Source organism: Solanum stenotomum, chromosome 3 (assembly GCF_019186545.1).
Source record: "Solanum stenotomum isolate F172 chromosome 3, ASM1918654v1, whole genome shotgun sequence".
NCBI lineage: Eukaryota > Viridiplantae > Streptophyta > Magnoliopsida > Solanales > Solanaceae > Solanum > Solanum stenotomum.
This window is the reverse complement of record NC_064284.1, coordinates 58286521-58303108: the sequence shown is the minus strand read 5'-3', so window position 1 is coordinate 58303108 and position 16588 is coordinate 58286521. Positions and strand designations below refer to the sequence as shown.

The following is a 16588-nucleotide window of genomic DNA, read 5'->3' as shown; positions in this document are numbered from 1 at the left end:
TCTAAGTTTTGATTCCTTAACCGTTGAGATTTTGAATTCTATTATGCATATTGAATTCTAAAATTCATTGTTCATGCTTCTTATCACATGAACCCAATTGTTTATAAAAGTCATGTTTATAGAGATTTTTATATGAAATTTCTTATATGTTGATTTTGGACCGGAAAGGTGAGTCCAGAAGTATACGTTTTAAATACATGTTTTGAAAAGAGCTTTTATAGAAAGAATAAAATGATTTCATATGTAATATTTGACGTTTGAGAAAGAGGAAGAGTATACTTGATTTTTTGAAAGGTACTTCAGTAAAGCAAAGTGAAATTATTGTAAAGAAAGTTCTTTGGGAATATTGATATTGATTATTTTGGGAGTAGTATTGAGCACCAAATCGAGTATGTCATGACCCAAAGTATACCCTAGACGTGACATGTCGTATAAGACCCTGATAGACCCTAAAAAAGCCGTCTGACATACATCCAACACAATATAATAGACAAAAGTAGAAAGTCTCATATTATTTAAGAGTTTGACATAAAAGCAAAAGTCGAACATAGTCTCGACAAGCCAATCTAATACATCAAAAAAAGTGATCGGGACGTAACCTGTAAAACACGTACAATGTCTGAAACTAAAAACATAAGAAAAGTAAGTAAAGGTGACATGGTCCTCAGAAGATGAGGACCACCAAATTTTCAAATGTAGCAAATTCGAATCTAGCCACAAGTGGGAGGAAAGGAAGCGTCACACCCTACATTATTAGACAACGTAGGCACAAGTATGCATTAGTACATGGAATGTACTACGTATGAGGAATATACATAAACATGAAAACATGATCATAAAGGGACATAATAGGAAAACATGATATGCATAACTAAGATAAACATAGTAAAACATTTAAAGAAGAATCATAAGACATGAGCATGGTTAATGCATCTTAAAATCACAAGGAAAACTCTATAAAAACCATTGAAAGCAGCATAGTTTATTTTGTGAGATAGTAGTCCATGTGAGCTATAACATGGAACCCGATGTAACTGCCACATCGAGAAGGGAGAGTCTACTTGCCAAGGTAGGATACTGTATCATATCATATTCTACTTATGGATCAACCAGTAAACAACTATTACTATGCCCCTATTAGTAAAGCATGTAGTTCTTGCAAGGCTTGCTGAGCATTTTCATGTGACATACATCACAAAAGTAGTCCGTTGAACGATTGTCGATTGAGGGAATCATAATAGTATACAATTTTGGAACCTTGATGGGTTTCGCAGTCGACCATTTGATAACCCTATTCCAGAATATACACAGAATAGGGCTTCGATGGGTCATAAAAGACAATCCTAAGGGGGCACGTAGTTTATAACTACAGGTTGCTACTAGACACTACCCTATTTGAGCCTCTACCTCAAATTTTTCTCGGTGCTAAGTTAAATCCCAACGGAACAGTCAATTTCATTAACATAATCATCATACATGTAAAAGCACAATTTTAGTTACTAATCCAAGATTAAAAATCATTATAGAGTAGCTCCTTAAACTATGTGTGAGAAAACCTTTCACCACTCTCGATTCTCAATGTGAGAAATCATTTCACAATTTAATTGATGCTTATCTTGAAAGCAACATTTAGATCATAAAACATATTTTCATAAATCATGCATAAACTTTCATAAATCATCAGTCACAAATCCATAGCTTTCTTCATAAACTCATATCTTCATAAATTCATAGTTAAAATCATGAATAATGCACAAGTCTTATAGAAATCAATATGAAATCATAGTTTAATATACACATGCATAGGAAGATTGAAATTGAAAAATTAAATCAACATCAATTAAGACTCATGAAGATCACATGAAACCTAAGCAATTTAGGAGAAATTGAATAGGAAACTTAGAAATCCTTTGGGACCCACTAGATGAATGAAATCCTACATACCTTGATAATCAAAGCGCCCAAAATGGTGAATTGAAGACTTTGAATTGAAACACTAGCTTCTTGTTCCTTAGCTTGAGAGAGAATTAAGGAGAATGAATTTAGTTGGGATTTGGGAATTAGGAGAATGAATTTAGAATGGTTAATTTTAGGACTTAGAAATCTTATATAGGAATTAGAATTAGGATCAAAACGACATATTTTACGTATTAAATGCATAAAAGAAGTCCCAAATAGCCCTGGCTTAAAAATTGTTGAAACACCCTCTACAAAAGCCTTTCACGAACCATTAATCGATTCTCCGTATGTGAAGTGTCTGGGATTTTCTAAGTCAATCTCCACAGATGGGCCTACTATCTATTGACCCTTTTACTATCCATGAACCTATTCGTGAATCATTGCCTTAGAATAATTTTCACAAGGTTCGGGTTCAAGGATAGGTTCACTGAATGTGGGTCCTTCCACTGTCCTTGAAACCTTCATTAAGCCATTGCCTTAGAATATCGTTCACAAGGCTGGGGTTCAAGGATGGGTTCACTAACTGTGGACCCTTCTACCGTACTTGAACCCTTTCTTAGACCCTTGCTTTAGAATACTTTTCACAAGGCTCGGGTTCAAGGATGGGTTCACTAACTCTGGACCCTTCCACCATCCTTGAACCCTTCCTTAGACCCTTGACTTAGAATATTTTTCACAAGGCTCGGGTTCAAGGTTGGGTTCACTGACCGTGGACCCTTTCACCTTTCTTGAACTCCTCCTTACATGTCTACTTTTCATAGATTTCCAAATGGATTTTTCTCATCCCAACTTCTAATTAACTTTTTACACTTTTGAAGTGTTACAAGGTAAGATTCTATTTTTAATCAAAGCCCCATAAAACTACGTAGCCAGTGTACTATAGGATCGTATCCACTTTTAGGTGACTCATCAGTGCCTAAAGAAGGTTTATTAGAGGGATGCACAATTATAGTTAGCATCATATACCATAGAAAAGTATAGGGTGCCCTTGAAATATTGGTGCAACGTTGTATCACCGCTAGGCTCATAGTGATGGTTGTCAGTTAGAGTAACTTTCCACAGAGGAATTTTTTATACTTTCATATTGCTTATATTGCATACCTTACTGTAAAGTACAAATAGTTTTCACTACTTCCGTATACATTGTTTTGCTTGATATGTATCTAGTCATCAATCCAGTTATTATATTACTAATCCATATTACATACTTGTACATTTATTGTACTTACATCATTCGACCTGTATTATTTTATGTTGCAGATATAGGTGTTCGGGATCATCAACATGCACTCCGTTGAGATCATTCCACACTTCTTGATAGCTTTTGGTGAGCCTACTTTCTTTCGGAGGACCACATTTCTATATTTTATTTTAGTGGTATTTGAGGTTTCATGGGTCTTGTCTCGACATTTATCTTAAACAATAGAGGCTTCACAGAGAGACAGAGTTAGTAAGCTCCCAATATTTTTCTTAGATGTTTTATTGAAACTTATCATTTATGTCATGTTTTATAGACAATGTTTGGGAGTTTTCTTGAAATGATTTAAATTCTCATGTATTAAAGCTTCCGCCTATCCCATAGATTCATGTGAATCATAGTAATCTAGGCCAAGGGTTTTCTTGCGCCCAATAATGGTTTCCGAGTGACGGCCACATCCAGGGTGTAGGCTCTTGGTGTGACAAACTTTGTATCAGAGCACAGAGTTCAAGTTTCTTTGGGTGTCAATGAAGCTGTGTCTATTAGAATCCTTCTTATCAATGTGAAGTGCGCAACATCTATAATAGGAAAGCTTTAAGATAATAGGAATTGTGTCTTTTCTTCGTACTCTCATTCGTGCGATAAAGTGTAACTCTACAAACATTTATTCTAATTTGTGCTTACACATACTTTTTTATCAAATCACGCCTCCACGAATAAGAGAAGGTGTTCTTTTATTAGGAATGTGAATCATTATGAAACACCTGTCCAAGATGGATCAGAGGGTCCCAATGCACTTATTGTGCTACCCCTTCGGGATGATGTCACTATTGTGAAGTTTTGGAGTGTTATCAAGATGTTGGCATAGCCTGTGATAGCACAGGTTGATTGCCATGGAGTGGACCATGATGTTGGGACTAGCACATCTAGAGTTTGAGAGTTTTGGGGGATGAATCCCACGGAGTTCATTGGGTCAAAGCTCAAAAAGGATCCAAAAAACTTTGTGGATGAGCTTTAAAAAGTGTTTGAGGTCATGCATATTGTTGATTCTGAGCGTATGGAGTTGGCTACATACCAACTCAAGGGTTTTTCCAGGATACGGTACTACCTAAGGAAAAAGACTAGAGTAGAAGGTGCACCACTCTTAGGCTGGACTGTGTTTGAGAATGCTTTCTTGGGTGCTTCTTTCCCCCCGAGAGGTAAGAGAAGCAAAGGTGATGGAGTTCTTTAATCTGAAGTAGGATTCTATAACTGTGTAGGAATACAACTTCAAGTTCACCGAGTTATCTCACTATGCTTCAAAAATGATGGCTAATATGAGGAGAAAAATGAGTTTGTATGTGTCACGACTCTCGCGCTATTCAAATAAGGATTGTAAGACGGCTATGCTGATAGGAGACATAGACATAGTGATACACCCAAATTACACCTCCCTAAAAAAGTATAAGCGGTCGTTGTCAAACAAAGAAGCTAACTAAGGTTAGGGTCGATCCCATGAGGAATATGGTCTAGACATAGGCTAATTTATTGTGGATTGTACTTTTAGTCAACTTCTTCTGTAAAAAGGGTGGTTTTGTAACACAAAATAATAATTGATTGATTTGTAGGAACAAGTAATAAGTAACAAGTAGCAGAATTTACAATTTGTAATATCAATATGAGATTGAAACTAGGGCATGTGTGTTCCCCACAAGTTCTTAACGCAATAATCTCAATAATAGTAACTCTTTCCTAGTGTTTAACATGCAAAGTCGGTAAGTTAGGTATCTCCTAAGTGATTGGTCGTCCAAATAGAGGATTTCACCGCGCAACTTGGTCGGTCTATATGTGTATTCTTTACTAACCCTTACCCTTGACTCCAGATTTGCCCTCACTTATTTGGGTTAGGCTATTAGAGCGGATTATCACGCTAAATCTCCGTTGTTTAATCTCTTTCCCATTCATTACTTCCTTGGTTAGGTAAGTAGGAATGAGGCAAGTTCTAACGTGGCATACCATTAAAAATCATTCAAAGCGAAGAGATTAACAACACATGCATAAAAACTATTTTAGAATTACTTAGTTATTAGTTTTACGTTGTTAATAACTCATGGTTCCCACAACCCTAGTTTTGGATTAATTACTCATATCTGTGTGTTCATAATTCATATTAGGGTAAGTAAAATAAATCATGAACTTACTATTAGAATAGATGAAATCTGGAATCTTGAATTGAAGAACAAATACAAATTTCATAAACCAAACTTCAAGAATTAAATGCCAAAAGAGTTCGCAAAATAATTCTCAAAGCCAAAAGTAAGTATCTCAAAACGTCTAACAACCCAAAAAACGAAAAATACAACTAATATTTATTGAAAACAAATCCTAAACCAAGTATGACAAGGAAGACTAAGGAGATTCGGCTTGGGTAGTGTCATCTACGGTTGGTGACCTACAGCTCGTAGTAGTTCCTACGTCTCGTAGGTACCTTCCGCTAGTCAACACTTGGTCCATCATTTTTTGATTGCTTCCTACGAGCATGACTTACGGTTCATAAGTCTATGTACCGTCCGTCCTGTTCAATCGTCGTTCATGAACTGGAGCTCATTCTTTCTGTACGTTTCTATGACTCCTTATGTATAACTTATAGTGGTAACTATGGCTCGTCAGTCTGCTTTCACCTTCCATACTTGGTTCCAATTCTCAGCACTTCAACTTGCAGCTTCCACTTATAGCTTGTCGTAGAGATGATGGCTCGTAAGTCAAATCATTCATCAAGAAAAAATCATGCTACTTCAACACCAACTGCTCCAAAACCCATTTCCTGCAAAATTAGAGCAAAATACCATCACATCTAATAACAAAATGCCCAAGACTCATGCAAAACTCTAATTTTAATGCGTCAAAATGACCGTAAATTCACGGTACATCAACACCCTCAACTTAAAATTGTTGCTTGTCCTCAAGTGACGCAATAGACTCTAAACGATACTTATGCATAAGTAATTCAAAGTTCATGCAATCACATGGCATTTTCTTACTAATCACCGCTCCTTATTTGTTTACCCTAGTGCAATCTTTTAGTTAACTCAGCAAACAAAAATATGTGGATCAATACATGACATAGACATATCAATAGACACATTCACATACACAAACAACAATCACCAAGATACCAGATTTTCTAATAGTAACTTGTGCCCTTACCGCAAAGAAATCCCTTTTGTTCACACAGAATAGGTGTTTTTATTAGGGACTCAATAGAAACTCACACTCAAAAATCAAATTCAGTATAGTTTATGCACAATACCATATAGGTTTACCCTTATTTTCTATGCTTCGATTTTTCAAACTGTTAAACTGGGATCACTATAGGAGTTTTTTAGCTTGTAACGTACGCTCAGGGTCAGGTGTGGTATGTTTAAATATTAAGTGACTTTCCTGCCCTCTTTGACATTACATTGGCTATTTTCCTCTTTTACAGTTCATCTTGGCATCACCTTGCTTTTGCTCTTCTCCATGTTATTTATTTAAGCTCCGTGTGACTTTGACTTGATTTCTTTTTTTGCTTCAGCTCTCTTTCATCTTTTTCATTTAATCTTTCCATTATTTTGCTTTTATGTTTGTTCACACCATTTACAAACATTTTTACACACTTTTGTTCTGTTTCTCTACACACAACTCTTTTCATACACCTTTCTTTTCTTGCTCTCCTCCATAACAACCACCCTCAACTTAAGCTTTTAGTGTGGGTTGAAAAGCACGATGTCCCAGGAAGGACCAAGGCCAAAATAAAGGTGAACAACTCTAAAGGAAAGCCACCCTCAAATTAGGATTTTAGCCTGAGTTAAGGTACACAATGTCCAAGGAGGGACCAGGGCCAAAGCAAAGTTTATAAATTTGTTCGGGCAAGGTGAATTGGGTGAATTGAAAAAAAAAGTCTTCTTAGGCTCAAACATTTGGATCGAAGAGAGAAATTTATTCATTTTGGTTGGTTGTTTTTAGGCTTAAGTGGACTCATTCTCCATAATGGCCTATTATCCTTTCCTAATTCAGAGTATAAATCATCTTAGCAAGACCAATGGGGCAAGTTCTAGATTCGTATGCACCATATGACTATGCAAACATCCTCACACACACATGGCACCTTGTTTGACTATCAAATCATCAATATATATGGTTCATTTATATCTTAAGTCATGTTGTCTAATCGATTCCTATAATGTCACAAAAAGATCCTACATATTTAGCTTATCAATTACACAGACTTATCACATATCAATTTTGGAGAGGTCTCCCTTTTCATGTTTTTTTGTCATCATGCTTTTTATTCTAACTAATTCTACACTTATACTATCCTAGACATGTCGGTTCAACAAAAATTAAACAGTTCCTTGGATAAAAAGAGCAAAGGCAAGAAAACCCCAAGGAAGGATTGTGAGTTGGGTTATTCAAACTTCACCCTCTCAATCACAATCCGTTCACCCCACCCCCCACATGAAAAGCAATGTAATGCCCTCAATGCACATAATAAAGTAACACAAAGGGTGAGACAAACATGTGGCACATAAGTGCCAAAGATCAATCAAGGGTTGTGGGTCCGCTTACCCCGAACCCGTTGGATCACCATGTGTGATGCACTCACTGACACCCTAAACTATAACTGAAGGAGCATCATCAGTAGTGCCCCTCAAACCGAATGCTCTGGCAGCCAACTCCCTCTCTCTAAGCTTTCACATCTCCTCATCAAGTCGCAATTGCTTTTGCACCACCTCAAACTGTTTCATGTCCTCTTTCCTAGCTCTCTGCTCTTCCTCCATATCGTTAGTACGCTCCGAAGCCCCTGTGCACTTTCCAGCCACATGATGAGGGATAAGGGCAGGTTCATCCTCACTGAACAATTCATTTAGCACCACATCTCCACCATCATCCTCGGGGGGCGGGGGTATAGCAAAGTAAATAGAAGCAAAAGCATCAATATCAACTCGGAGCCTGGCCAACTCCATTTGGAAATTAGCTAGATCAATAGTAGGCTGAGGTCTATCAAACATTTGTAGCTCAAAATCATATATTCTTCGATGCACTACCTGTATCTTCACCTCCACAACTTGTTCTACCCTCTTCTCAGATTTCTCAACAGTCTTCTTCATCCATGGATGAATGTGCTGCAAAAGTGTCGCCATCCGAGTCTCTAACTTTTGGACTCTGGTTAGTGGCATTAAAGCATAACCTGTACGAGTAGGAGCACGTGGTATGCTCCCGGCCGGTCCGGATGACGAAGAAGGTGGGGCTGCCATATCCGGATGCATAGGTGGAGCTGAAATATCTTCGGGCTGCTCTGAAGCAAAGTCCTCGCTCATATGCGGCAAGTTAAACTGTATATCCCTCCATGGATCTACGGGTTTTGCATCATCCCGTCTAACACCAACGTCGACCGTCTTGGTCATCTCAATCAATTGGTCACATCCCTACACTGTAACTGTAGCCTTTCTACATAGGAAAAAATTCAGACACGGAAATGGTAGTGTGGTCTCCTCCCGGAAAGCCCTCTCATGAATCTCGGCTATCAGACTCTGAGAAAAATCTATCTCGTGCCCTACCATCAAAGAAGCAAGCATCACCACACGATCCCAAGTCACTATGCTATCCACCATCGTGGGGGACAATTTGGCCCGGATAATAGACCACCAAAACTTGGCTGCAAAATTAAGAGTCACATTTTTATAAGCAACGTCATGTCAAGGACCCACTCAGAGCTCACCACTTCATCAACAATGTGCCCAGCTATCCAGCGCAACAAAGTCTCTCTCTACTCAGTGTCACGCATAGCGACTCTATTCTGCAGCACCCCCATCCGTAGTCACACTTAGTTATGTTAATCAGCTGAGCATGTGAAGGGTCGTAAATAAAACGGCGTACCGTGACCTCATATAGGTCGATGGGATACCCCACACTAGAGTAGTCAAAACTGGGAACTGAGCCAGTGCCTTAGTACGTGGAGGTAGAGCATTATGTACAGTAGCTGTGTAGGAAGCATAAAACTCCCTAACCATCTTCGGATTTTACCTTCCTAGAGTCTCTGCAATCCACTCATATCTGTTTTGCTTATATAGCTCATTAATCACCAGAACTGTGTGAAGACTGCCCGTGAGAACTTGACGCTACAAAAATTTTAAATATATATTTTTGTACTGATTATTATCGTAGAAGAACCAGATCATATAACTAAATACATTTATGTTCTCTTCTTTCTCATAGTCAATTCTCAAAGCAATAGAAACCTGCAAAATAAAATAAAAAAATGTTATGCACATCCATTTTGTTTGTGCAGGTTATCTCTTTTATTTGTTAGCGTGTTTATCGACATTTATAGTGTAGGCTGCCTCGTCCTGAGGCAAATCCTAAAATGACAAACACAATCACAAGATTGGGCATGGAAAATTTACCTTTCCACACTTGAATTATTATTTTTTAATTCGTCCCCTAGTTGCTAAGCTTTTTTATCCCTTGATGGCTTGAACATACAATCTTTGAGTTGAAAGTGAGGATTGATTACCATTCGAGCAACCCTTATTTTCTTTTAAAAAAATTGTCCATTGGTTGTTGTAGTGGATTGTTGCCTAAATTGGAATACTACAATGGGTGTAAAGCTAAATGAGGAGAGGCATAGGAGGGAGTAGTGTATACAAATTTGTCAGGTTAATACAAATGGATGGATATAAAGATGAATACAGACCAAAGTATAACTATGTAAAATTAGAATGATACTGATGCAAACAAATGTACACCAACTTATTAATGAATACAAATGAATATATTCAATACAAATGTATACAAATCTGTTAGATGAATATAGATCAATGGATACCAATACAATCAAATGTATACAAATTCATTAAGTGAATATTGATTGAGTTTCTCACCATAACTTCTAGCAAACAAATGAGGAAATTAATTTTTGCATGAAGAATGTTCATCTGAATATATGTAACTACGCCACTGATAAACAAGGTGAAAGATCAATGATACTTCTGTGAAATCATAACAAGACAAGAAGAAAGCTCCCTAGGTTTAGAGAACATGACCATGTGGCCTACACCGTGAATCATCTGGACCTCATCTGGTGGATTATTCTGAATCAACCACCTTTGAAATTGTTCTTCCTTGAGCATATTGTCCTTTTCACATACAACATAAACATGACGAACACTACCATATTTCTCTCTTGAAAGTGCAGTGTTTATCAATAGGACTGACTCATCAAACCATGGTCCGGGTCTCACCAAATATGTTGCAAGAGTTAAGTCCTGTAGAGTCCCATAGAGAACAATTATTGAATTTTATCATAATATCATCAAAAAGTAATTGAATTATGGGAAAAGCCTCACTTTGAGAAAAAAAAAATCATCTATGTCATCTGCTAAAAGTTTGGTTCATCTATGTCATTTCCATTGAGAAAAGGCTTATCCATGCCATTATGAGTTAACTGAAAACTCATCTGGTTTCGCAAAATCATCTTGTCCATGTGACAAATGATGATTTGACCACATCATTAATTTAATTTAATTTTTTAAATCAGTCAAATTTTTCCAAACTATTATCGTAGAAAAAAAATATAAAGTAGTTAAAAATCTCATTAAATAAAGGGTAAATATGAAAACAAATTAAAAGTTACATCAATTCTCTTAAACTTTGAATAATTTACTTATTTTAAACTAAGAAAAAAAATCTCAATAATCCACTTGATATGGACTAGAGGAAGAATAGTTTATAATTTGTATGTAGAATTTTAATATTGTACTACAATAGATTGACACAAAGCCGTATAAGGACTACCTATGTGTATGAGTTAACTAAGAGGAGAAAACATAATGAGTTGTATATATACACTTAATATTATTTGATAATCTTTTTCAAGGATCTACATATAATTTACCTTCTCCAGATTCTATTAGTAAAATTTCATTGAATATATTATTGTAATGGCTCGGTTGGTAAGATATTCAGCAACCATAGGTACAATTAACACACACAAAGATGTAAAGATTTGAAAGTTGGGGAAAATAAGTTTATAGGTTTTTTTTGGGTTGAAAAATAGTAAGTTTATAGTTGATACATACTCACCTCAGGAGGGGAGAATTGATAAAAGATGGTTGCTAAGTCTTTAGGGCCTAACACGAGAGAGGTTGGGCCTTTATCCAGTCCGTTGTTGTACACAAATTCAGTATCCATAGGTGCTTCCACTTGTTGACTATACTGTCAATTTGCAAACAAAATCAATGATTACTGTTTAGTATATTAGCAATATGATAGTAGTAATACATGTACACTCAATTACCTTGGAAATTGATATTTTTAAACTTTTGATCACTACGTGTCGTATGGACAATTTATTTTTAGATCAAAGAGTGAAACTTATTACATTTGAAATTTTGTCTATGACACAAGCAGAATTAAAAGTATAAGATTGTCCACCTATAAAGTTATTTTTATAGATCGCCATGGATTAACAACCTTAAAAATAAGGTAGTTAATTGTAACGAACTGATCCAACCGTTATTAGTAGAACAATCAATGGTGAAAGAAATTAGTCCAGAATGTTTTTTGGATAGTGACTTAAAATATCTAGGCTAGGCCAGTCACAAACAAAATCAGGGCAAGGTGAGGTCTAGAAAAATTCAGGAATGGGTTGGGTGTTATGTCTAAGCTTGATTCATGTTTTTTAGTAGTTAAGACTTTAAGGAACTCATAAAACCTTTTGGAATCGAATTCGAGTGAGTAAAATTCTCGGTATCAACTTGGTGTGAAGGGGATAGCTTGAGGTACCAAGGGTTGAAGGTATAGTGTGAAATTGGGGGNGGGGAGGCGCTTCCAAGTCTGTGATGTTTGTGCAATTCATTATAGAGGGTGTCACGCTGCTATAGTGGGAATTTAACAGGGGTAAGTCGCTATGGCGACACTGCTAAAACGGGTCAGGATGCTATATCGGGTTAAATCAGGATTTAATGCAGAATAGCCTCAAAACCTCTTATTTTCTACAACTTTGTTCTTGAGAGAAAGAAAGGTGATTTAAGGCAGTTTCCACCCATTTTTAATTTCCACTTAATAGTTCTCCGATAAAGGTAAGTTCGTTACTCTCCTAGTTTGTAAATTGACTCTTAAGCCTTAGAATCTAGGGTATTACTCTTGCGGGAGGGTTTTAACTTGATTTAATGGTGGTAAAACCCCTAATTTGGGTAGAATGATCATGAGTTGACTTGGAATTAGGATTTGAGTATAATATTGGTATTGTTAGGCCGTCATTGTTTGATTGTTGTGTTTTATTATTTGTTTAGACGAAGGCATTCATGATAAAGGGGACAACTCGAGTTCTTTAGAGTTTCCAAATGTTTGATTCAAGGTAGGTGATGGTTGTGTTTTCAAGTATGTGATGTATGCATGTCTATTGCTTTATAATATTACTTGTGCGATGCATGTGAAGAAATTGAAGGCTAATGTGAAATGAACTATGTTGATAATCTCATGCAATCATGGGCGGAGCTACCCTTGCCCGAGGGGTGTCAAGCGACACCCCTTCGTCGGAAAATTGTGTTGTCTAGGTAGGCTATATTTTGATTTTATTACTATATATATTATAGTTGGCACTCTTTAAAACAAGATGAAGAGTTAGCTCAGTGGTTGAGCGGCCGCAGAATATCTCCTTAATCTTTGGTCTTGAACGTCAGGGGTTCGAACCTGGTTGGAATTTCTTATTTTTATAACATCTTTTTTTTTATTAAAATTAAGACTTCAAGAAACGTCTTTTGTTTTAAAATTTTAGAAAACTGAAGCTTTTTTTTTCCGCCAATTTTTGAGCGATTGACTTAAATAAAGGTGACTTTACTATTTTATTTTTTAAAAGAAAAAATGTACTTTATAGATTAAACAAATCCCTAATTTCAAAAATTAAGGGTTTAAGGAGGAAGAGCCCAAAAAAATCGTTTTTGTTCGCAGCCTTCGATGTGACTCTTCGTCGGGCGCCGCCAAACGATTGTGATGATGTAATTATTTTTTGCTTTCATTAGTAAAATTTATTTTGTTGATTTTTATGTGTACTTACTACTTTGTATTTTGACACCCATCAATGTAAATTCTGACTCTGCCACTGCATGAAATGAATATGTTAGTTACTTATAAGTAGAAGTATGATTGTTCATTGTGACTATGTTCATTGTGATTATGTTTGTGTGTGCTTCTTGTGAATGATGGTTGGCTTGGGTACCACACTGGTACAAAATAGTAACGGTTGTCTCAAATACCATGCATGTATAAATCATTTATGGTTGGCCCGGGTACCGCACCAGTACACTAACAGTTTGTGTGTGGATTCCATGAGAGAACCAAATTTACATGTTGGTTCCATGAGTAAACCAGTTTTACTTTTTCATAATGTGATTATGGCATGTTGGTCCATGAGAGAATCAGATATGTGTATTTTTGTGATCATGTGGGGCATTTTTCATGCATTGGTTGATAAGGGTATTGTGATTTGGAGTCTGTTTTATGTTGTGACTATTGATATATGTGTTGGTCTGTATTACTGTCCTGTAGTTACCTGTTTACATTCATGTTCTGAAACTATTCGTATGATCCAACTAGTACACGGTTGTTGTATATTGATATTGTACTTGCTTTTTTGTTGTTGAGTACAAGCCATATTCAAGCGGTTGATACTAGACCTTAATTGAGAAACGTTTGACCTCCAAATTCAAGGGTGAGCTGCTCTTCTGGGCTTTTATGGATTCTTTCCGATTCCTTTTTCAATCTTTTTAGACACACATTTTAGACTATTAGGCTAATGTTTTCTAGTTTTCGGGGTTGTATCCCCACTAGTGATTATTTAGAGTTTTGGTGTTATTACATTCAGATTCTAGGGGTTAAATATTAGGATGATTTATTGAGTTTATGTGAGCTCAATACTTTATCTACTTTTAAATGGTTTCTTAGTATTTTATATAGTAACTTGCTTTTGTAAATAGTTAGATGAGTTAGGTTGGGTTACAATTGGTTCTCCCACCAGAGGATTTGTATGGGTGCCGCTCACGGTAGATTGGGATCGCGACATGAAGTTATGTATTAAGTACTTTTCATGTTGAATACGCTGACATTATTGTAATATTATTTTGTCACTATCAATATTGTTGCAGTAATGAAGTTCTGATGATTTGATAAATACAATTTGAAACATGTTAGTCAGCATGGTCCAGAGGAACAATGAACTAAGCTGGAAAAATCCAAGAGCAAGCAAACAAAATGAGTAAAGACAAGTGTACAGGAATCACTGAGTGGATAATATTAGTTACGAGATAAAGCGCAAGAAGTCTGAGCGAAGAGTTGAAGTTCAATAATAGTAGTAATGAAGAAATAAGTTTGTCATTGATGAAATGAGGAGTCCAACTCAAAGACAACAGAGGTCGAGTTATAGAAGAAGTGGCTTCTGGCAAGGAGTCTGGTTGATGTGAAATGCTATGATAGATTTGTTTAAATAGAGGAAGAGACACTTAAGCACTTACATAGCGAAAAAGCAATCAATATATTGACTTTTCTAAAGTGCAGCTGAACTTTGAAGTAACACTTTGAAGAACCAGGTTCTACTATAGAATTTATGTTCTAGGAAGTTTTTCTTTGTGTTTGTGTCTTGATGTATTTATAGTTCAGTAAGTTATAAGCTAAAATAGAATCATAGTCTTCAAGTTCAGTATATTCTGTTGTGGAACAAGTCATGGTTTTTACACCTTTTGAGCCAAGTATTTTCATGTTAAGTATTGTGTTTTTACTTTACTATGTTTACCTTATAATTGGAATACGTTAGGCAACTTGTTCACTTAGATAAGATCACATAGATCGATAAAATTTTGTCAGTCATTAGTTACTTAATTTCTAGTAGTGGTAGAAATTAAATTCATTTGAGCAAACCTGTTGGGTAACGGCTACAATATTGAGATCAGGACCAGGAATTGAAGCTGTGACAAACACAGCCACAGCAATCTTGGGAGGGAACTTTTCTATGGCAAGAGATATGTTGATGCCACCCAAACTATGTCCCACTAAAACAACTCTTTCTTGTTGTGGCAAAGAATTCATAAATTCCATCAATGGTTCATTGTGGTCATCCATTGAATTGAGATCTTCAACATGTTTTGGATTAATTCCAGAGGCAGCCATGTCAAGAACACTAACTTTGTGGCCTTCACTTCTTAGAATTGTCACAACTTTGTACCAACACCATGCACCATGACAAGCTCCATGAACTAGTACAAAGTGATGTTTATCACCCTTTTCCATTTTCCCTCTTTTTCTTGAAGAATTGTTAGATAACACTTTTCTAGTTATTAAGAGGAATTTATAGTGAAAGAAAATGATTTTACTTAGCTATAAATTATTTAAAAGGAATAGTTGCTCTTTTAATCCCTTGGTTATTATTGAATTTTGACTTTGGTCCTTGTGAATTGTGATACACCAATATCCAGATTTAACCTTGAATTGACGCATGTTATATTGGTCACTTTACAAATAAATTATGTTACATTTTGATTATTTCTAGAACAATGTTATGTTCAAATATGGAGCGATGAACTATACAAATTTAATATAACACTTAAATAATTATAATACAATTTTTGTCTTAATTTATATAATAATATTACTTCTTGGACCATGTGTTTTTCTTAAATATTTTGAATTAAAATTAACTATTATGCCTTAAAATAATTGTTATGTAAATTATTTTTGAATACATTGAAAAATACTTATGTTCAAAATTTATATCGAAATTTAAATGTGTTTAGCCTTCTAAAAAATTTACAAATACACAAGTCACTTCAATGTGCTTAAATAAACATTAAAAGAATCAAAATAAAAATTTATCAACTTTTAAAGTACTTCAACGCAAACTTTTCTATTTATTGTTATCCACATTTTGGCAATACATCAGTTTGGAAAAATATGGATGATTATAATCCATTCATTTTTGGTCCCTAAGAAACAGATATGTTGTCCCTTTCTGTTGATTTCTCAAACATCATTTCATTCACAGCTTTTTCGTCACATGGCAATAATCTCTATTCTGCCGTACTTGGGGCACAATACTTCAAAATTATTTTACTTTCTTCGTCTCAATTTAAGTATGTTAGTTTGATCGGATACAAAGTTTATTACAATAATAGTATTCCATTGAATTTAGTGAGTTGGTATGATGATATTGAAATAGTGTTGACATGTTACAGTGCTTGATGAAAGAAAAGCATGAACTGTGATACTTTGTTCACGGAGTAGGCGATATCAGGCCTGGTAAATGTTAAATACTGCAGAACACCGACAATACTTCGAAATAGGGTCTGATCATGAAAGGGTTGACCATCAGAGGAGGATAATCTGCTTGAAGATGAAGCAGGAGTAGACACCGAGCTGCAA

The 16588-nt window shown here is 35.7% G+C and overlaps 1 protein-coding gene across 1 annotated transcript; it reads right to left on the bottom strand.

Annotated features, from left to right (window-relative positions):
* Positions 1-10155: 10155 nt before the first annotated feature.
* On the bottom strand, positions 10156-15460 carry LOC125859097 (methyl jasmonate esterase 1-like). The gene is made up of 3 exons (XM_049538828.1): positions 15092-15460; positions 11261-11392; positions 10156-10443 (listed from the first exon to the last, which is right to left on the bottom strand). The coding sequence occupies exons 1-3, from the start codon at positions 15458-15460 to the stop codon at positions 10156-10158; spliced, it is 789 nt and encodes a 262-aa protein (XP_049394785.1).
* Positions 15461-16588: the final 1128 nt, after the last annotated feature.

Coding starts and splice junctions, on each gene's coding strand:
- LOC125859097 (XM_049538828.1), bottom strand. CDS start 15,460: ATGGAAAAGGGTGATAAACATCACTTTGTACTAGTTCATGGAGCTTGT. Junction 11,393..15,091: donor TTGTAGCCGTTACCCAACAG/GTTTGCTCAAAT, acceptor GCAAATTGACAG/TATAGTCAACAAGTGGAAGC. Junction 10,444..11,260: donor ATCAATTCTCCCCTCCTGAG/GTGAGTATGTAT, acceptor GGGACTCTACAG/GACTTAACTCTTGCAACATA.